The sequence below is a fragment of the Macaca nemestrina genome, chromosome 17 (assembly GCF_043159975.1).
Source record: "Macaca nemestrina isolate mMacNem1 chromosome 17, mMacNem.hap1, whole genome shotgun sequence".
Taxonomy (NCBI): domain Eukaryota; kingdom Metazoa; phylum Chordata; class Mammalia; order Primates; family Cercopithecidae; genus Macaca; species Macaca nemestrina.
The window spans coordinates 60,376,375-60,397,822 of NC_092141.1; the positions used below are offsets into that span (position 1 = coordinate 60,376,375).

General features: G+C 47.4%; 1 protein-coding gene and 1 long non-coding RNA gene across 3 annotated transcripts in view; one reads left to right on the forward strand and one right to left on the reverse strand.

Annotated features, from left to right (window-relative positions):
• Nucleotides 1–4,599: 4,599 nt before the first annotated feature.
• On the reverse strand, nt 4,600–5,980 carry LOC139359621 (uncharacterized). Its single transcript, XR_011615777.1, has 3 exons — nt 5,831–5,980; nt 4,878–5,084; nt 4,600–4,733 (listed from the first exon to the last, which is right to left on the reverse strand). It is a non-coding gene; the product is annotated as an uncharacterized lncRNA (long non-coding RNA).
• Nucleotides 5,981–6,056: 76 nt separating this feature from the next.
• LOC105472329 (tubulin tyrosine ligase like 6) overlaps nt 6,057–21,448 on the forward strand; it is a 55,719-nt gene continuing 40,327 nt past the window's right edge. The window contains exons 1-4 of one of the 2 annotated variants that reach the window (XM_071082994.1): nt 6,193–6,308; nt 8,209–8,277; nt 19,200–19,419; nt 20,263–20,303. Coding sequence is in view for 1 of the 2 variants with exons in the window: in XM_071082993.1 (XP_070939094.1) it covers nt 6,206–6,308; nt 19,200–19,418; nt 20,265–20,303 (361 nt within the window). In the remaining variant the exon portion in view is untranslated. Of the gene's footprint in view, nt 6,309–8,208; nt 8,278–19,199; nt 19,420–20,262; nt 20,304–21,448 lie in introns of both variants that reach the window. The other variant, XM_071082993.1, reaches the window with a different exon arrangement.

The following is a 21,448-nucleotide window of genomic DNA, read 5'->3' on the forward strand; positions in this document are numbered from 1 at the left end:
AGGTCAGGAGTGTGAGACCAGCCTGGCCAATATAGTGAAACCCGGTCTCTACTAAAAATGCAAAAAATTAGCTGGACTTGGTGGTGGGCGCCTGTAATCCCAGCCACTTGGGAGGCTGAGGTAGGAGAATCACTTGAACCCAGGAGGTGGAGGTTGCAGTGAGCCAAGATCACACCACTGCACTCCAGCCCCGGCGACAGTGAGAGACTCTATCTCAAAAAAAAGAGTGGGGGATGAGGAATTTGATCAGTTTTTGAGGGTGATCAGTTATCAAGGGTGGAGGGTTCTCTTTAAACTACCTTAAGAATGTTGCCAAAACTGCTGGGTGCAGTGGCTCATGTCTATAATCCCACCTCTTAGGGAGGCAGAGGCGGAAGGATAGCTTGAGCTCAGGAGTTTGAGACTTGCCTGGGCAATATAGCCACACTCGGTTCTCCACAAAAAGGAAAAAAAGAAAGCCAAAAAATAAAAAAAATTCTTGCTAAAATCAGACTCAGCAGGGACAGACATGGAAGCCCAAGGTCAAAGAGGGCTCAGAGGAGGCTAACTAAAGTTTGGTCAAAGAGAATCTGTGCCTGGGCATGGTGGCTCACGCCTGTAATCCCAGCACTTTGGGAGGCTGGGGTGGGCGGATCACCTGAGGTTGGGAGTTCAAGACCAGCCTGACCAACATGGAGAAACCCCATCTCTACTAAAAATTCAAAATTAGCTGGGCAGGGTGGTGCATGCCTGTAATCCCAGCTACTCTGGAGGCTGAGGCAGGAGAATGGTTTGAACCTGGGGAGTGGAGGTTGTAGTGAGCTGAGATCACACCACTGCACTCCAACCTGGGCGACAGAGTGAGGCTCCATCTCAAAAAATAAAAACAAAAAACTAAACAAACAAAAGTAGTACTGGGAGAGCTGGGTGCTGTGGTGCACACTTTTAATCCCAGCTACTTGGGAGGCTGAGGTGGAAGGATCACTTAAACCCATGAGTTACAGACTACCCTGGGCATCATAGTAAGACCTCATCTCAAAAACAAAAATAAAAAGCAAAACAAAAAACAAAACAAACACACAAACAAAAAACCAACCCAAAACTTCTGGTTCACCAGGTCTGCCAAAAAAAGAAAAAAGTTATCTGCAGATTTTCAACTGCATAGGGGGTTGATGCTCCTAACCCCTGCATGGTTCAAGGGTCAACTGTAAAATCCTTAACATGTGTTCATTTTTATATCTACATGAGAGTTTGGTTTTATCTTTATTAAGAAAATTCTCATTTTTTTTCAGTTTTTTTAACATGTAGATACATGTTTGACATAGTCATAGCCTTTGTATTTTTTAACACATATGAAGTTTCATTGCACCGAGAAAGTAAAAAACTTCGTATGTGTTAGTTTCTTTTTTGCTATAATAAGTGATTCTGCCGTAATTTACTTCACCATTTTCTAACAATTGAATATTTAAGCTGTTTATTTAAAAAAAATTTTTTTTTTTGAGACGGAGTTTTGTTCTTTTTGCCCACACTGGAGTGCAATGGCACCGTCTTGGCTCATTGCAACCTCTATCTCCTGGGTTCAGGTAATTCTCTTGCCTTAGCCTCTCGAGTAGCAGGATTACAGGTGCCCGACATCACACCCAGCTAATTTTTGTATATTTAGTAGAGATGGGTTTCAACATGTTGGCCAGGTTGGTCTTAAACTCCTGGCCTCAAGTGATCCGCCTGCCTTGGCTTCCCAAAGTGCTGGGATTATAGGTGTGAGCCACTGCACCGGGCCTAATTTTATTTTTTTGATCTGGGGTCTCACTCTGTCACCCAAGCTGGAGTGCAGTGGCGTGATCTCGGCTCACTGCAGCCTCTACCTCCCAGACTCAAGCGATCCTCCTCCCTCAGCCTCCAAGTAGCTGGGGCTCCAGGTGTGCACCACCATACCCAGCTGATTTTTGTATTTTTACAAAAATCAGATGGGGTTTCTCCATATTGTCCAGGCTGGTCTTGAACTCCTGGACACAAGCACTCTGCTCGCCTTGACCTCCCAAAGTGCTGGGATTACAGGCATGAGCCACGGTGCCCAAACAAATTTTTTTTTTTTTTTTTTTTTTTTTTGAGACGGAGTCTCGCTCTGTCGTTCAGCCTGGAGTGCAGTGGCAAGATCTCGGCTGACTGCCAACCTGTGCCTCCCAGGTTCAAGCGATTCTCCTGCCTCAGCCTCCTGAGTACCTGGGATTAACAAGCGCCTGCCACCATGCCAGGCTAAATTTTGTATTTTTAGTAGAGATGAGGTTTCACCATGTTGGCCAAGCTGGTCTCAAACTCCTGACCTCAAGTAATCCGCCCCCCTCGGCCTCCCAAAGTGCTGGGATTACAGGCATAGCCACTGCGCCCAGCTAATCAGGGCACTTTCTATGGAACTTGTCTGAAGGCCATCTATACCAAGACAAGGATGCTTTAAACACAGCCATGTTGTTTCCTTACAGGGCAAAAAGAAAAACAACAACAAAAAAATCTATGAACAGGGAAGTTTGTTTTCCCAGAAGGTGGAGGAGAATGAAGAAGAAAGGCAAAATAAAAACAGAAACCTGCCTGTAATCCCAGCACTTTGGCAGGCTGAGGTGGGCAGATCACCTGAGGTCAGGAGTTAGAGACCAGCCTGGCCTACATGGCGAAACCACCATCTCTACTAAAAATACAAAAAAATTAGCTGGGTGCGGTGGCTCACGCCTATAACTCTAGCATTTGGGAGGCTGAGGCACCTACATGGCGAAACCCCATCTCTACCAAAAATACAAAAATTAGCCAGGCGTGATGGCAGGTGCCTGTAGTCCCAGCTACTTGGGAGGCTCAGGAGGCTGAGGTAGGAGAATCGTTTGAACCCGGGAGGTGGAGGTTGCAGAGAGCCGAGATTGTGCCACTGCACTCCAGCCTGGGTGACAGGGCAAGACTCCATCTCCAAAAAACAAAAGCAAAAACAAAAAAACCCCAGAAACCTGGAAGCTCCATTGCTCATGGATGGGCAGTCCCCTGTCCAGGGGCTCTTTCAGCCCCATCAGATACAGTTACAAATCAAAATGGAGAGGATTCAGAAGAGGTGCTTGGCAGCAGTTTCTATTGCTATTTCTATTTCACTAATAATGGAGTGTATGGAGGATGGGGTAGTGGACTCTATGACCCTACTGCAAGCCTTAAGCAAGCCATCTCACTTTCCTGGGCCTCAGCTTCCTCATCTGAAAACAGGACAAATGCCATGGAGGTCTCCAATAACTCTTCTGATTTAAAAGAAGCCCGATTCTGTGATTATACACACTTCTACGACATTCTCTCATGCACTGCAGACTTAAAGCAAAACAAATCTGGGGTATGCAAAATTTTACCTAAGCATCCTTGCCTCATTCCCACTCCTTATCTCATTCCTGGTACATATATCAAGACTTTATTTTGGCTGGGCACGGTGGCTCACACCTGTGATCCCAACCTTTTGAGAGGCAACAAAAGATCCTGTCTCTGCAAAATTGTTTTTTAAAAAATTAGCCAGGCATGGTGGTAATCCTAGCCTGTAATCCTAGCTACTCAGGAGGATTGCTTGAGCCCAGGAGTTTGAGGCTTCAATGAGTCATGACCATGCCACTGTACTCTAGCCTGGGCGACAGAGCAAGTTTTTTTCCATCTCAAAAAAAACCAAAATAAAATTATTTTGGCCGGGCGCAGTGGCTCACGCCTGTAATCCCACCACTTTGGGAGACTGAGGAGGGCAGATCACAAGGTCAGGAGTTTGAGACCAGCCTGGCCAACATGGTGAAACCCCGTCTCTACTAAAAATACAAAAATTAGCCAGGTGTGGTGGCAGGTGTCTAATTCCAGCTACTCGGGAGGCTGAGGCAGGAGAATTGCTTGAACCCAGGATGCAGAGGTTGCAGTGAGCTGAGATCGCACCACTGAACTCCAGCCTGGGCAACAGAGCAAGACTCCATCTCAAAAAAAAAATAATAATAATTTTGACTGGCATAGGAAGAAAGGGCTTCTAGGAGGGACCTTGGTTCAGTGAGCAGAAGCAGGATCTGTCTTTGTTTCATTAACTACTTGAAGGAAGAACCCCAAACTGAGAAAAGGCTGTGTGTGAAGTGCAGATCAAACAACCTTACGGAGGTTTTACTGTTGTTTTACTATTTGTTTAGTCAGGTGGGTGCCTTAGGAACAAAACAACAGTGAAAACAACAGGGTTGCACCTGGATTTTTCCACACACTCTTGCCTGTGAGAGCTCCTAGGACATGGTCCAAATTTTTGACAATTAGGAGCCTCCATCATTCTGGTTCAGTTTTTCATGCCCAGTAAGTCCCTCAGTGGATTTGTGTATTTCATGCCCAGTAAGTCCCTCAGTGGATTTCATGCCCAGTAAGTCCCTGTGGATTTGTCTGTTTAGGGTTTGCCAGGCACAAATCACTGATATTCTCTGCTTTCCTGGCTGTCACTGGGTTGAAGCTTTCTTTGCTGTACGGTGAGGGCAGCTCCACTGTTCACCCTGTGTTTGCTCCTGTCATCAGCCACGAAAGGACAGTAGTGCCAGGCTCTGACCTATGAGCTCCCGTTGCATCCTCTCATAAATAACCGGTTGTCAGGGATTTTAATGGAAACCCTCTGAAAGCCGTAAATCTTTGCTGCTCTCTCCTGCATCCTCTCCCTCATTTCCATCACAATATCACTCCTGAGGGACCGGAGACCAAACAGGAGCTAGGCAGAACAGATTGGTAGGACGCTGGGGAAAGAAAACAGTGGGATGGGGGAGGGGAACAGGGCTGGGACAGTTGGTCTTAGGGAAGCATCTGCTGGGTGACCAGTTGATGATGGTCACCTGGCCCCTTAGGGCCCGGGGGGAGGGGCACCACAGCACGGGGCCCACCTGCGGAGGGAAAAGAGAAGAGGGCTGACTGAATGGCAGAGGGGTTTCTGAAAGAGCGGCAGATGGGCCACTGGTTCCACCTTGGGCCCTCTCTTCACTCCGGGGTAACTGTAAGCACCACGTAGTAGGCTTCCAGGGTCGGCTTGGGGCTGAGCTACACCCTTGCCTCTGGTGTTCTGCCTGTGCACATCAGCAGATGAAGGGGATCTGTGTTGGGAGGAATTTAGGTTACCACCCCAGGCCCAAATGAACAATGGTTACTTATTTATTTGAGACAAAGTTTCCCTCTGTTGCCCAGGCTGGAGTGCAGTGGCACGATCTCAGCTTAATGCAACCTCTGCCTCCCGTGTTCAAACTATTCTCCCGCCTCAGCCTCCAGATAGCTGGGACCACAGGCGCGCGCACCGCGCCCGGTTAATTTTTGTATTTTTAGTAGAGAGGGGGTTTCGCCATGTCGCCTAGCTGGTCTTGAACTCCTGAGCTCAAGCGATCCACCAGTAGGCCTCCCAAAGTGCTGGGATTACAGGCGTGAGCCACCGCGCCCGGCCGTCTACAATGATTTGAATCCAGTCACTACTACAGATTCTCCACCTGAGGACCAAATGGTTGCTCTGAGAAGCCCAGACCCCTGACTCCTTAAGTCTCACTGACTCTTCAGTCGGTCTAGGCGGCCCTTTCTTACTGATCAGTTCACTGGAGGCCATGACCCCCCACCCTCTGGAGGTGAGGTCAGGATTCAATACACCTGAGCGGTCATGACAGGTTTGCAATGCGCATTTTCCTGTTGAAGAAGCTAAGTCTCACAGAGGTAATGTGGCCTGCCCAAGGTCACACTGGCACTAATTTGTCTGAGATGCTGATTTAAGTCTCCAACCAAAGTTTTCCCACATGGCCTCCTGCTTCAGGTTTGCCCTCTCCTGAAGGCCTAAATTCAAGGTGCCCCCCTCCCTCACCGCAGCCCAGCGCAGCAGGACCTCTGGAGCCAGACGTTCCGGCCGCGCCCGCGCAAGACGCCCGACGGCACTGGCGCGGGTGGGCTGGGGCTGCGGCTCCGCTAGCTGGGCACAGGTAGGACGGCGGGGGCGACCGGCGGTCCAGCCCCTGGCGCCCGCGCGCGCTGTGCGCGCGTCCTGCGCGTCTCCAGGGACAACCGTCGGTGCGCCCCTCCCCTACCGCCTGGGCGGTTGATTGGATTCGGGAGGGAGGGGGCATGGCAGCTACTGCAGGGGCCAATCGAAGGCCTAGAAGGCCCCGTATGCAAATATGAGGGCCGGGTAGACCCAAAGTTAGGGCGAGCGCGGGTTGGGGTTGGGGCTGTCGGGCAGCCAATGGGAGCGTTACTCCTTCATCCTTCGAGGAGGGGGCCGGCAGGTGTGGTTGCAAGCTGGACTAGCAGCCCAGCGGGGCGAGACGGGAGAGTAGGAATCGCTGGTAAGAGAGCCCCAAAGCCCGGTGCTGGCTCCAGACCGCAGCCTCCTGGTGCCTGTCCCCTGAAAACCTCTCTAGACACGTCTCCGTAAACCTACATGGGACCCAGGTCCCCAGGGTAACCCGCTGCCTTTCCTAGTGGCGTTCCACGGCGCCAGGCACTCACCCTCACGGTTCCTCGGCTCCGGGGCTCCCCCCTTTTCAGTCCCTCTTACTAACGTTCATTTCCTGCCCTCCCCCAATTTCCTAAGCCACAGTCCACCAAGGAGCTGTCCCTTAGACACCAGCGATCCCTGGGACTCACACAACTCTCTTCACCCCCTTCATCCCCATCATTGGGTCATTTTCTTCATCACTGTTCTTCCTTTGTCTGGAGAAACCATCCAGAAAGACTCTTTCCGTTTTTCATGGCTGGCATAGTCCTCTGCTGATGCCCCTACCCCCTTCCGGCGTGGTGTTCTTTCATTTCCAGTTGTTATTTCTCACCCCTCCTGAAAGAGTACTCTTCTGGTTTTGCAGAAGGTTCTCCTTTATGATTTGAACTCTAGGAAAAATATCACATGGGGGATGAAGTGGGAAGGGAGCTAATGTTTTTAAAAGCACCAGTATGTGTGAGGCACTCCAAAAAATATTTAATATTTATGCCAATCTTATTACTGTATTTTCTTTTTTGTTTATTTGTTTTAAGAGACTGGGGGGGAGAGTCTCACTTTATTGCCCAGCCTGGTCTCGAACTCCTGAGCTCAAGTGATCCTCCCACTTTGGCTTCCCAAAGTGCTGGAATTACAGGCATGAGCCACCACGCCTGGCTTATATTTTCATTTTACAATATAGCCTTTATTTTGAACCAAGCACTGCTTTAAGGATATTAGAAATATTAACTCATTTAATCTTTAAAACGACTCCATAAAATGAATTTTTTTTTTTTTTTTTTTTTTTTTTTTTTTTTTTTTTGAGACACAGTCTCGCTCTGTCGCCCGGGCTGGAGTGCAGTGGCCAGATCTCAGCTCACTGCAAGCTCCGCCTCCTGGGTTTACGCCATTCTCCTGCCTCAGCCTTTCCAGTAGCTGGGACTACAGACGCCCGCCACCTCGCCTGGCTAGTTTTTTGTATTTTTTTTTTAGTAGAGACGGGGTTTCACCGTGTTAGCCAGGATGGTCTCGATCTCCTGACCTCATGATCCACCCATCTCAGCCTCCCAAAGTGCTGGGATTACAGGCTTGAGCCACCGCGCCCGGCCTAAAATAAATATTATTATCGCTATTTTACTTATACAGAAGCTGAGGTACAGAGAGGCTAAGTTACTCACCCATGGTCACGCGTTCTAGAAACTAGTAGAGCTGGGATTTGGATCCAGATCCATCTGTCTTTGCTAGCAATGCCCTGAATATTGTGGAGAAAATTACTGGGCATGAGCCTGATCTGAATATTGCATCTTCCAATCTTGCAGAATTTCTCAGTTTCTAGCAGAATAAAAGATAGCATATAAGTCAGCAAGATTCTTATTGTTCCCACTACATGTGACCTGTCATTCTCAACTCTTCTTATTGGCAAAGCCCTTGAGCAACTGGGTGCCCCATCCCTGCCTTGTTAGTCTGTATTTTGCTTAGGACCCTTTCAGGCCCTGGGCTGAAATTCAAAGGGTGACTAAAATGAAAAGTCAAAAGACCACAAAAAACATCTTATTTTATCCTGTCTGAATCAAAGCCCAAAGCACTTTTCTAGATGTGAAGCTTTTATCCTCCTAGTGGTCCTGTAATTATAGAGAAGATAGGGAATGGGAGAGGAAATAATTGCTCGGATTTTTATGACATACTGAATTGGAGGGGCAAAGCTGAAAGCAAGATCCAGAGGTCTTACCTCCACGTCTTTTCTTCCCCCATCCACTTTGACATTTTCCAAGAGCTAGCCACTGGAGGCCTTCAGAGGGATGCTTCCAGTAGGGAAATGAGGACCAAAAGATGAAAAGGAGGTATGTGAAGGAAAACCTATTATCTGGGGAAAGAGAGGGACTTCACAGACAGACACAATAGGCGAACCCTTCAGCGCTCTGTATATTCCTATAGACTAGAAAAAAAGTCCAGGTGGTGAAGGTCAGAGATGAAAAAACTTGGCTACAACTTGAAATATGTTCTCCAATGGTTCTCTTAATCAACCACCAAATTATTGTTTTGTATCATTTATAGGATACCCGTGTTCATTCAGTTTTGCAAAAGAAAGCACTAAACCGCGGGGTGCGGTGGCTCAGGCTTGTAATCCTAGCACTTTGGGAGGCCGAGGTGGGCCGATCACCTGAGGTCAGGAGTTTGAGACCAGCCTGACCAACATGGTGAAACCCTGTCTCTACTAAAAACACAAAAATTAGCTGGACATGGTGGCGCATGCCTGTAGTCCCAGCTACTTGGGAGGCTGAGGCAGGAGAATCACTTGAATCCGGGAGGCAGAAGTTGCGGTGAGCCGAGATCGCACCATTGCACTCCAGCCTGGGCAATAGGCTGGAGTTTTTTTGAAACTCTGTCTCAAAAAAAAAAAAAGAAAGAAAGAAAGAAAGAAAAAAGAAAGCACTAAACATTTCCCACCCTCTGCAACACCTCCAGGGGAAAGGAGAGTAGTCAACAAGTGTAGTCCTTCAGAAGTGGAAATGAGACACGGACCCTCCTCTGAGTTTTTTCCAAATAACCATGAATGGACCCGTCCCAGTGAACCCTTCCCACTGCTTATTCCCTCCCCCTGGTGGCCAATGTAGGACATTTTCATGCTGTCTAACCAGGATCTGGTTGTCAGCCTCTGGTTTGGAAGATCTCAAGATCAAACTCTGTACTAAAATGGAAGGAAACATGAGAATTTTTTCAGTGGCTTAACTATCCTACTTGGAAAGGTGAACTGATACCATTCCTTAATGACACAATGCCCTTTCTTGTGTCATTAAGAAAAACTGAAGATGGGCCGAGCACGGTGGCTCACGCTTGTAATCCAAGCACCTTGGGAGGCCGAGGCAGGCGAATCACGAGGTCAGGAGATCGAGACCATCCTGGCTAACACAGTGAAACCCCGTCTCTACTAAAAATACAAAAAGAAATTAGCCGGGCGCGGTGGCAGGCGCCTGTAGTCCCAGCTACTCAGGAGGCTGAGGCAGGAGAATGACGAGAACCCGGGAGGTGGAGCTTGCAGTGAGCAGAGATGGCGCGACAGCACTCCAGCCTGGGTGACAGAGTGAGACTCCCGTCGCAAAAAAAAAGAAAAAGAAAGAAAAACTGAAGATGCTATTTTGCTATTTACTGTGTTTGTTACATTGGTAGTACAGCTCTTAGTCTTTTTTTTTTTTTTTCTTTTTTTCTCTTTTTTTTTTTTTTTTTGAGACAGTGTCTCCCTCTGTCGCCCAGGCTGGAGTGCAGTGATGCGAAATCGGCTCACTGCAACGTCCGCCTTCCAGGTTCAAGTAATTCTCCTGCCTCAGCCTACCGAATAGCTGGGATTACAGGCGCCTGCCACCATGCCCAGCTAATTTTTGTATTGTTAGTAGAGACGGGATTTCACCATGTTTGCCAGCTTGGTCTCCAACTCCTGACCTCAAGGGACCTCAGCCTCCCAAAGTGCTGGAATTACAGGTGTGAGCCACCGCACCCAGCCTTAGTCTTTATTAAACTCTCTAAGGCACTTAGTCCACTTTGCATGTCCACTAACCCGGCATAATGGGAAGGTGACTTTGGGACCAGGAAGCTGGGGTTTTGATGGTGCTTCTGATTACTTGCTCTCTGGCTATGTACAAGTCCCCTCCCCTAGCACAGACTGGTAGAGGGCAGGGAGTTCAAAACCTCTTCTAAAAAGATTCCTTTCAGCTCTAACATTCAGGAATTCCATAGAAGTTTAGAAAATATTCTAATTACACCCTTAATAAGAGTCCTGGTACAATGTGGACATTGGTGAAAAGAAGGGAAAGAGAGTGAAAATAAATACAAGTAGAAACAATACAGCTGTTACCAGGTTATGGCAAATCTGGAGAGATCCAAGCCCTTGTTGGAGATGGGAATTTAGAAGCAGTTGGCTTTAAGGAAAATGATATGGAACCAACTGATTTTTTTTTTCTTTTTTTTTTTTGAGACAAGGTCTAGTTCTGTCTTCCAGGCTAGAGTGCAGTGGTGTGATCTGTACTTGCTGCAACCTCAGCCTCCTGGGCTGAAGTGATCCTCCCACCTCAGCCTCCTAAGTAGCTGGGACTACAGGCACACACCACCACACCTGGCTTATTTATTGATTGATTAATTGGTAGAGATTGGGTTTCACCCTGTTGTCCAGGCTGGTGTCAAACCCCTGGGCTCAAGTGCTCTGCCCACCTTGGCCTCCCAAAGTGCTGAGATTACAGGCATGGGCCACCGTGCCTGTCCCTAACTAATTCTTAAGGGACTAAACTAAGATTGCTATTGGGAGTTAAAAGATCAGTTACTTTACTTTGTGGTCACACCGTTTATGGATGGCCAGCAGAGAGGAAAAGGCAGTGAGGGGAGCATGGAGAGACAGGCTGTGGGGTCAGATGGACATGTCTCCCAACCCCAGCTGTGCCTCTTACCTTAACCTCTCTGTGTCAGTCTTCTCACCTGTAATAGAGGAAAGAGTATCTATGATAGGATATTATGAGGATGAGACATTATGTGTATAAATGCTTTAGTGTAATGCCTGCTACTTGGTAAGTGGGTTGTCAGTAGTCTATTGCAAGTGAATGAAACAAGCATTTTAAGTGCCAGCTATATGAGAAGGACCCAAGGTTGATGTTTTAACAATGTAAATAACAAATGTTATTTACCTAATGCTCACAACAACACTTCTATTATATAGCTAAGGAAAATGAACCTTGGAGAAGCTTAATCAGTTCATGCATTTATTCATTCTTCCAGCCCATTAATTCAAGGAACATATGGACATCTCATTTTCAGTATCTTTTCTAGACACTGCTAGGAGCTGAGAATGCAGAGACACAGCCTCTTCCACCAGGAAGTTCACAGTCCAGGGTTACATAGCTGATAGTGGTAGAGAGCACTTTGTGAGTACCTACTATGTGCCAGGCACTGTTCTAAGAACTTTGTGTTGCATTAAGTCAAATGAGTAAACTCATTTAATCTCTATAACTGGGAGAAGCCACTTTACAGACGAGGAAACTAAGGCAGGAGGTTAAATAAGCTGCCTGAGGTCAGACAACTAGGACGTGGCAGAGCTGGGATTTAAGTCCAGACGGACAGACTTTGAAATCTGAGTTCTTAGCCACTACACTGCAGCTGCCTCTTAATAAGTGACTTAGTCACCTATAGCTGACAGCAGAGGCCCTTACACCATGATGTATGTATATTTCAGGATGCCACCAGCAGCTCCTCTCACTCCTTTGTATTCTCCTTAGGCCATGTCTTTTGCCTTTCCTCCTTTTATTCCTCAAGGCTGTAAGGCTGCTTTTGGTGTTGGCACCAACAAAATTGGTAAGCAGGGCAGTAGGTGAGCAGGGAGTGGTTGCTAAGACTGGTAAGATAAGTCCTGTAGAACCAAATAAAGTCCACATCTGAAAAGTCTGAGAGGGGTCCCAGTTTCACCTGGGTCAGATTTAATTCTTGTTCTGAAAACCAGGGAATTAAAATGCTTTCTGGCTGGGCGTGGTGGCTCATGCCGCAAAACCCCATCTCTACTAAAAATGCAAAAATAATTAGGCCGGCACGGTGACAGGTGCCTGTAATCCCAGCTATTTGGGAGGCTGAGGCAGGAGAATAACTGGAACCCGAGAGGTGGAGGTTGCAGTGAGCCGGGATCGCGCCACTGCACTCCAGCCTGGGTGACAGAGCGAGACTCTCCTGTGTAAAAAAAAAAAAAAAAAAAAAAAAAAAGCTTTCTGCTCGGCCCTGGTGGAAGTAGCTTTTGTTTTCACTGGAAACTACTTGGAGGCCAGAGATACTAGAGCAGAACTGGTATAAATTCAGGTGTCTATAGGGTTAGGCCTGTAGCTTAAATGAAAGAAGTGGGCTGGGTTTAAGAAAATGTCACCTCTCTTGAGCTGGGTACAGTGGCTCATGGCTGTAATCCCAGCTACTTCCAAGGCTGAGGCAGGAGGATCTCTTGAGCACAGGCATTTGAGACCAGCCTGGGCAACGTCGCAAGACCATGTCTCTAAAAAAGAGATGTCTCAATGCTGCTATAAGAAAAATAGGCTGGGCGCAGTGGCTCACACCTGTAATCCCAGCACTTCAGGTGGCCAAGGTGGGTGGATCACCTGAGGTCAAGAGTTCTAGACTAGCCTGACCAGTATGATAAAACTCCGTTCTCTACTAAAAATACAGAAATTAGCCAGGCAAGCCGGGCGAGGTGGCGGGCGCCTGTAGTCCCAGCTACTCGGGAGGCTGAGGCAGGAGAATGGCATAAACCCGGGAGGCGGAGCTTGCAGTGAGCTGAGATCCGGCCACTGCGCTCCAGCCTGGGCGACAGAGCGAGACTCTGTCTCAAAAAAAAAAAAAAAAAAAAAAAAAAAAAATTAGCCAGGCATGGTGGCAGGCACTTGTAATCCCAGCTACTCAGGAGGCTGAGGCAAGAGAATCACTTGAACCCAGGAGGCAGTGGTTGCAGTGAGCCAAGATCACGCCACTGCACTCCAGCCTGGGTGATGGAGTGAGACTCTGTCTCAAAAAAAAAAAAAAAAAAAAGGAAAAATAATAGCACAAGGATAACTGTTAGTTGGCTCTTGTGTCAGGGAGACAAAAAGGAGTGTTGGACATTGGGGCAGACTGGAAAGTGTCTACAGGAGGCATTACTGAGCTCTGGTTGATTGCTGACGTGAAGGAATAGAGACCCACTTCTCCAAAAGAAACGGAAATCTGCATTTTCTAGTAGTTTGCAACTATATATATACACACACACATACACACACACTATATATATATACCTACTATATATGTGTATATATGTATTCTCTCTCTCTATATATATATACACATATACTATATATACACATAGGTTTTTTTGTTTGATTGTTTTTTGAGACAGGGTCTCGCCATCACCCAGCTGGAGTTACAGTGGCATGATCACAGCTCACTGCAGCCTCAATCTCCTGGGCTCAGGTGATTCCCTTATCTCGGCCTTCTGAAGTGTTAGGATTATAGGCATGAGCTACTGTGCCCCAGAAGTAGACATTTCTGCAAGCTAGATTCAGCGTGCATGTCCCCAGTAGGCAAACTTTGAAGGAGATACTCTCTTTCAGGATCTTCGGAGAGACAGGATTCAGCCTTGGAGATTAAACAGGGAGAGAAGCTTGGGGGAAATGAAAGCAAGGAGGCCAAAGACAAAGCAAAAATGGTCACATGGCAAGTACTGTTTGCCATCTTGCACCTGTCTCGGGTACCATCCAAGATGGCTCTTATGTCATAGGCAGCCTAGAATACAAGGGAATGCAGGCAATAATTCCATGGTGACCCAGTTCATCTAAAAGTGCATGGGCTCAGTTTTTTACTCTACATGGTTGAGGCCCTCTCATGCAAGAGCAAATATAATTTGACCTTTTTTTATTTTCTTTTCCTTTTTCATTTTGAGACAGAGTTTTGCTCTTGTTGTCCAGGCTGGAGTACAATGGCACGATCTCAGCTCACCACAACCTCTGCCTCCCAGGTTCAAGCAATTCTCCTGCCTCAGCCTCCTGAGGAGCTGGGATTACAGGCCTGCACCACCATGCCTGGTTAATTTTCTTTTTTTTTTTTTTTTTTTTTTGAGACGGAGTCTCGCTCTGTCGCCCAGGCTGGAGTGCAGTGGCCGGATCTCAGCTCACTGCAAGCTCCGCCTCCCGGGTTCACGCCATTCTCCTGCCTCAGTCTCCCAAGTAGCTGGGACTACAGGCGCCCGCCACCTCGCCTGGCTAGTTTTTTGTATTTTTTAGTAGAGATGGGGTTTCACCGTATTAGCCAGGATGGTCTTGATCTCCTGACCTTGTGATCCGCCCGTCTCGGCCTCCCAAAGTGCTGGGATTACAGGCTTGAGCCACCGCGCCCGGCCGCCTGGTTAATTTTCTGTATTTTTAGTAGAGACGGGGTTTCTCCATGTTGGTCAGGTGGGTCTTGAACTCCCAACCTCAGTTGATCCAACCGCCTCGTCCTCCCAAAGTGTTGGGATTGCAGGCGTGAGCCGCCGCGTCCGGCCTTTCTTTTCTTTTTTTGAGACAAGGTCTCTGTCATCCAGGCTGGAGTGCAGTGGTACAACTGTGGCTCACTGCTGCCTTAAACTCCTAGGCTCAAGCAATCCTCCCACCTCAGCCTCCTGAGTAGCTGGGACTACAGGCATGTGGCACTGTACCCAGCTAATGTTGTTTTTTTTTTTTAAATAGAGATGGGTTCTCACTTTGTTGCCCAGGCTGGTTTTGAACTCCTGGGCTCAAGCAATCCTCTCACCTTGGCCTCCCAAAATGTTGGGATTACAGGCATGAGCCACTGCACCTGGCCTACTCTTTGAGACAGACACATAAAAGGAGCCACGACTTGTTCTTATCACTCAGGCAAGGACTCAAAAATGGGCAAAGAGAATTCGCACTTCCAGAGGTCAAATTCAGGGTCAGTTTTCTCTCCCCAAGTTAACATTAACCTTTAGGTAAACAGAGCCACTCCTCCTTGAGGGCTTGGTACATAGGAGCCGTTGTGGAGGGCTAGGGGAGTGGAGCTGGCCGTTTACCTGCAAGGAAGGGAGCAGCCCAAGGTCAAGATTTCATATACCTTAGTTCCCCTGAACTTTGCCAACAATGTGCCTGTTCACTGGAAACAATTGACTCACAAGACCCAGGGTTTATCTGTCCTGAGCACATCTCTTCTTCCTCCTGCTCTGGTGTCACCACAAAGGGTCTTGCCTATAAGTGGCAGCCCTCTTCAGAAAGAGAAAGAAACAAGTGGCAATCCTTGGCTGACTTAACAATTCTGCCCTCCCTCTCATTGTAAGCATTCAATGGAAGCATGTATATGAAACTTCTTTGAAAAGCCCAGAGAACTATCCCCACATAAAAGCTTATTATTATATTATTTTTAGGTAACTTCCATAGTTAAAGGGCTCCACACCACCAAATTTGGTTTTATTTTTTATTTTATTTATTTTATTTTTTGAGACGGAGTCTCACGCTGTTGCCCAGGCTGGAGTGCAGTGGCGCGATCTCGGCTCACTGCAAGCTCCGCCTCCTGGGTTCACGCCATTCTCCTGCCTCAGCCTCCTGAGTAGCTAGGACTACAGGCGCCCGCCACTGCGCCCGGCTAATTTTTTTTTTTTTTTGTATTTTTAGTAGAGACGGGGTTTCACTGTGGTCTCGATCTCCTGACCTTGTGATCCGCCCGCCTCGGCCTCCCAAAGTGCTGGGATTACAGGCTTGAGCCACCGCGCCCGGCCTCCAAATTTGGTTTTAGAAAGGAATAGAGGCCGGGCGCGGTGGCTCAAGCCTGTAATCCCAGCACTTTGGGAGGCCGAGACGGGTGGATCACTAGGTCAGGAGATCGAGACCATCTTGGCTAACACGGTGAAACCCCGTCTCTACTAAAAAAAAAAAATACAAAAAACTAGCCGGGCGAGGTGGCGGGCGCCTGTAGTCTCAGCTACTCGGGAGGCTGAGGCAGGAGAATGGCGTAAACCCGGGAGGCGGAGCTTGCAGTGAGCTGAGATCTGGCCACTGCACTCCAGCCTGGGCAACAGAGCCAGACTGCATCTCAAAAAAAAAAAAAAAAAAGAAAGGAATAGAGAGAGGTGGAAGGGTGCAGTGATATTAAAGACATTGGCCATAGGGTATAAAAGTTGTCTAGAATTAACAAGTTTGGGGCCGGGCGCGGTGGCTCAAGCCTGTAATCCCAGCACTTTGGGAGGCCGAGACGGGCGGATCACGAGGTCAGGAGATCGAGACCAACCTGGCTAACATGGTGAAACCCTGTCTCTACTAAAAAATACAAAAAATTAGCCGGGCGTGGTGGCGGGCGCCTGTAGTCCTAGTCACTTAGGAGGCTGAGGCAGGAGAATGGCGTAAACCCGGGAGGCAGAGGTTGCAGTGAGCTGAGATCCGGCCATTGCACTCCAGCCCGGGCGACAGAGCAAGACTCCGTCTCAAAAAAAAAAAAAAAGAATTAACAAGTTTGGGCCAGGTGCGGTGGCTCACGCCTGTAATCCCAGCACTTTGGGAGGCTGAGGCGGGCAGATCATTTGAGGTCAAGAGTTTGAGACCAGGCTGGCCAATATGGTGAAACCCTGTCTGTACTAAAAATACAAAAAAATTAGCCTGACATGGTAGCGGATGCCTGTAATCCCAGCTACTCAGGAGGCTGAGGCAGGAGAATCACTTGAACCCGGGAGACGGAGGTTGCAGTGAGCTGAGGTTGCACCACTGTGCTCCAGCCTGGGTGACAGAACAAGACACCATCTCAAAACAAAACAAAGCAAAAAAAAAAAAAAAAAACAAAACAGAAATAGCAAATTTGTATATAGAGGGGAGGTGATTCCCAAGACATTGTGGGGCTCTGGTGAGCCTACTCTTGTTGCATATTGCTGGTACTAGTCCAAATTATTGCAATCCCTCTGGGAAGCAACATGGTATTTTATATATATACATATGAGAAGTGATGTAATTTGCATATTCATTAACCCTGTAATATCAAGATATTAAGAAAATAACCCTAAGTAAGTAAAAGGCCTTCTGCACATGCAAGAGTGCATTTTAGAGCTATTTATATAATATCAAAATTGGCAGCGACTTACATTTCCAACAATAGGACAATGATTGGTTACATTCAGGTGCATTCTTTCAATGGAATACATACAGCCATTAAAAACTAGAAATGGTCAGGCGTGGTGGCTCATGCTTGTAATCCCAACACTGTGAGAGGCAGAGGCAGGCAGATTGCTTGAGGTCAGGAGTTCAAGACCAGCTTGGCTAACTTGGCGCAACCCTGTCTCTACTAAAAATATAAAAGTTAGCTGGGTGTGGTGGTGCATGCCTGTAATCCCAGCTTTTTGGGGGACTGAAGTACAAGAATTGCTTGAACCCAGGAGGCAGAGGTTGCAGTGAGCCGAGATTGTACCCACTATAGCCTGGGAAACAAAGCAAGACTCTGTCTCAAAACAAACAAACAAACAAACCAAAAAACCCAGAAACATGTAAACTCTGTTACAATGAAAAGGCTGTTTATGATCTACTAAGTGGGCAAAAAGCAAATACAAAATTGATTACAATTATATTAGAATAAGTATGCTTAGAAATTATTATTTTGGCAGGGTGAGGTGGCTCACACCTGTAATCCCAGCACTTTGGGAGGCCGAGGCAGGCAGATCACCTGAGGTTGGGAGTTTGAGACCAGCCTGACCAACATGGAGAAACCCCCATCTCTACTAAAAGTACAAAATTAGCCAGGCATGGTGGTGCATGCCTGTAATCCCAGCTACTCAGGAGGCTGAGGCAGGAGAATCATTTGAACCTGGGAGGCAGAGGTTGTAGTGAGCTAAGATCGCACCATTGCACTCCGGCCTGGACAACAAGAGTGAAACTCCCTCTCAAAAAACAAAAAACTACAACAACAAAAGAGAAATTATTATTTTTAATTTTTTAATTAATTAATTAATTTTTTTTTTGAGACGGAGTCAAAAAAAATCGTGCAGTGGCATGATCTTGGCTCACTGCAACCTCCGCCTTCCAGTTCAAGCGATTTTCCTGCCTCAGTCTCCTGAGTAACTGGGATTACAGGTACTCGCCACCACGTATAGCTAATTTATTTTTCGTTTTTTTTTTTTTTTTTTGAGACGGAGTTTCTTTCTTGTTGCCCAGGCTGGAGTGCAACGATCTTGGCTCACAACATCCTCTGCCTCCCAGGTTCAAGCGATTCTCCTGCCTCATCCTCCTGAGTAGCTGGGATTACAGGCATGCACCACCATGCCCGGCTAATTTTTGTATTTTTAGTAGAGACGGGGTTTCTCTATGTGGGTAAGGCTGGTCTCAATCTCCCGACCTCAGGTGATCCGCCTGCCTTGGCCTCCCAAAGTGCTGGGATTACAGGCATGAGCCACTGCGCCTGGCCTTTTTTTTTTTTTTTTTTTTTTTTTGTATTTTTAATAGAGACCGGGTTTCACCATGTTGGCCAGCCTGGTCTCAAACTCCTGACCTCAAATGATCTGCCTGCCTCGGCCTCCCAGAGTGTTGGGATTACAGGCGTGAGCCACTGTGCCCAGCAATATTTGCCATTTTGAGCAAACATGAAAGAAATCTCATGGGGCCAGGGAGGATGAGATCTTTGCTGGACTTCCTTATATGTATTTTATAATTTGATCTTGTTTTTATTTTGGAATGGATGGTGGGGGAGACATAGTCTTCTCTGTGGTTGGTGTCTCTGAAGGTCTGCATCTGGCCCTGGGCTTGAATCTTACTGTTCAGTCAGCTATACATTAGTCCTGTACTCCACGAGCGGCAGTTGCATTCATTTTCAGGCCAGCATATTGTTGTGGGGGAGGTTCACTGCAGTGCTGAAACAGTTAACAGACCTCCTCAAAGCACCTCTACCTGCACCCTCTGGGACTAACTCTCTCAGCTAGGAAGGCTTGGGGCTTCACTGTTTCCAGACACTCACTCACTTTAATATTGTTTACCAGGTGGTGCCATGCATAGCATCTCTGGCTTCTCCTGAAAATCCCAGGAGGGAAAAACCAAGGCTAGGGTTGGCTGAGTGAGTCTCCAAGGTCACAGCCAATGGCAAAAGGTGGAATCAGCTCCCTCCCAGAGTTTGCATCAAACCACGGAGGCCGGGTGGCATTGTATAAACTGCAACCTGTTGCCTTGAATTAGAACCCTGGGTCACCACCCACATGAGCGAGGGAGGGGGTCCCCCTGCAGGTGGATCCCTGTAACTGCGGCTCCCTCTGCCCTCTCTCTAGGGGCCTGGTATTTCCCCAGAGCCTCCTCTCAGGCCAGGGAGATGCCACGGTGCCGGACTTTGGAAAGCCAGGAAGGGGCAAACTCCGAAGAGAAGGGGGACAGTTCCATAGAAGATCCAAAAGAAACCATCGCGCTGGCTTTTGTGAGAGTGAACCCAGGGGCACAAAACAGACTTCAGAATGCCCAGCAGCAAGGCAAGAAGAAGAGGAAGAAAAAGAGGTTAGGATTGAAAGCTGGGGAATGGGGAGCCATGTTGGTAAGAACAGGAAGGACCTGGAGGGAAGGGGGTCTTGGCTGATGATGAGAAGGTAAAGGAGAAGCTGTGTGCCGAGACTGTCAATATCTCACCACTTTTGGTTCATATAAAAAGAATCTACTTTTGATTATCTGTTTTATAGAATCAAATGATCGTGTGTGTAATCTAAAAAACCACACCTTGTCCTAATTTTCATTCTATTTGTGTTTAGGATGCCTTTAAAAAAAATAGCAGGAAGAGAAGATTTCCTTGTTTTAAGAAGGCGCTTATTTGTCCTGGAAATTTAGTGCACCTTCAATATGATAGCACCATACTGACTTATCAGGATCCAACTGCAGCTTGTGCATTCCGGTTCTTGTTTAATATTTCACCATGCCTTGCTCCATTCAGACTGATTGATGAATGGAAAAGCTTGTCCACTTTCTTATTCATAGCTTCCCTTAATGGGGGGAAGAGGAAAGAGACAAGTATTTTGGCCAAAAAGGTGTTCAATTCCTGTCCCTGATGAGCCAGTGGAGTAAAAGGCTTGAGGCAATATGTTAGTGAGAAGCTGCAAGCGAGATTAGCTGTAATGGCAACACAGAATTTCTACCTTCCGGGTAGAGTAATAGTACCCTGATGCCATGTTTTCCACCATGCTGTACCCCTTTGGACTCGTGTCTTCAGCAACAGGGGTGGTCAAACCAGGCTTAGCATGGCAGGCTAGATTTCAGAGAGCTCCACCTGGGACAGGATGTTTCTGGGCACAGTCACTTGTTCCGGCAAATGTGTTTCTGTCTTGCTGCTTTCCTTTTTCTCTTTTCCAGATGATTGGTGATCAATCTATCCAGCTGCCGGTATGAGAGTGGTGAGCATCTACATTCAGGGGATCTATAATGGGGACCCATCGGATTCTCCCAAAGCGTTGGGAAGAGTCACTTTTGTGTATTTGTGAGGATGGAAGTGTGTGTCTCCAAATCCTGTCCTTCAGTTCTCCTAGCTCAATGAACTACTTAATTAAGGAAGTTGGGAATCTTATTCCAAGAGTCATGGGTTTTCACCAGAATGGTGTGTACTTCAACTATCTGTAATTCTTATATATAGTGATTTGGGGATCTAATTGTAAGAGACAGCTGTTGCTGCAGCCAGTGGCTCTGTTTTAGAGCACAAGTTACAAACTTGCAGTTCGTGAACTGAACCTGATCTACAGACCTATTTTGTACTTCAGAGCACAGTGTTGCTGTTGCTGTTGCTTTTTTTTTTTTTTTCTTTTTTTGAGACGGCGTCTTGCTCTGGAGCGCAGTGGCGTGATCTCAGCTCATTGCAACCTCCACCTCCCAGGTTCAGGTGATTCTCCTGCCTCAGCCTCCCAAGTAGCTGGGATTACAGGCAAGTGCCACCATGCCTGGCTAATTTTGTATTTTTAGTAGAGAGGGGGTTTCACAATGTTGGCCATGCTGGTCTCAAACTCCTGACCTCAAGTGATCCACCTACCTCAGCCTCCCAAAGTGCTGGGATTATGAGTGTGAGCCACTGTGCCCGGCTGTTGCTGTATTGTATTTATTTATTCATTTTATTTTATTTTTTTTAAGACTGAGTTTCACTCTTATTGCCCAGGCTAGAGTGTAATGGCACGATCTCAGCTCACTGCCACCTCTGCCTCCTGGGTTCAAGCGATTCTCCTGCCTCAGCCCCCTGAGTAGCTGGGATTACAGGCATGCACCACCTTGCCCGGCTAATTTTGTAGTTTTAGTAGAGATGGGGGTTTCTCCATGTTGGTCAGGTGGGTCTCGAACTCCCGACCTCAGGTGATCTACTTGCCTCGGCCTTCCAGAGTGCTGGGATTACAGGCATGAGCCACTGCACCTGGCCATTTATTTATTTTTTTTGAGATGGAGTCTCGTTCTGTCCCCTAGGCTGGAGTGCAGTGGCATGATCTTGGCTCACTGCAACCTTCGCCTCCCAGGTTCAAGTGATTCTCCTGCCTCAGCCTCTCAAGTAGCTGGGAGTACA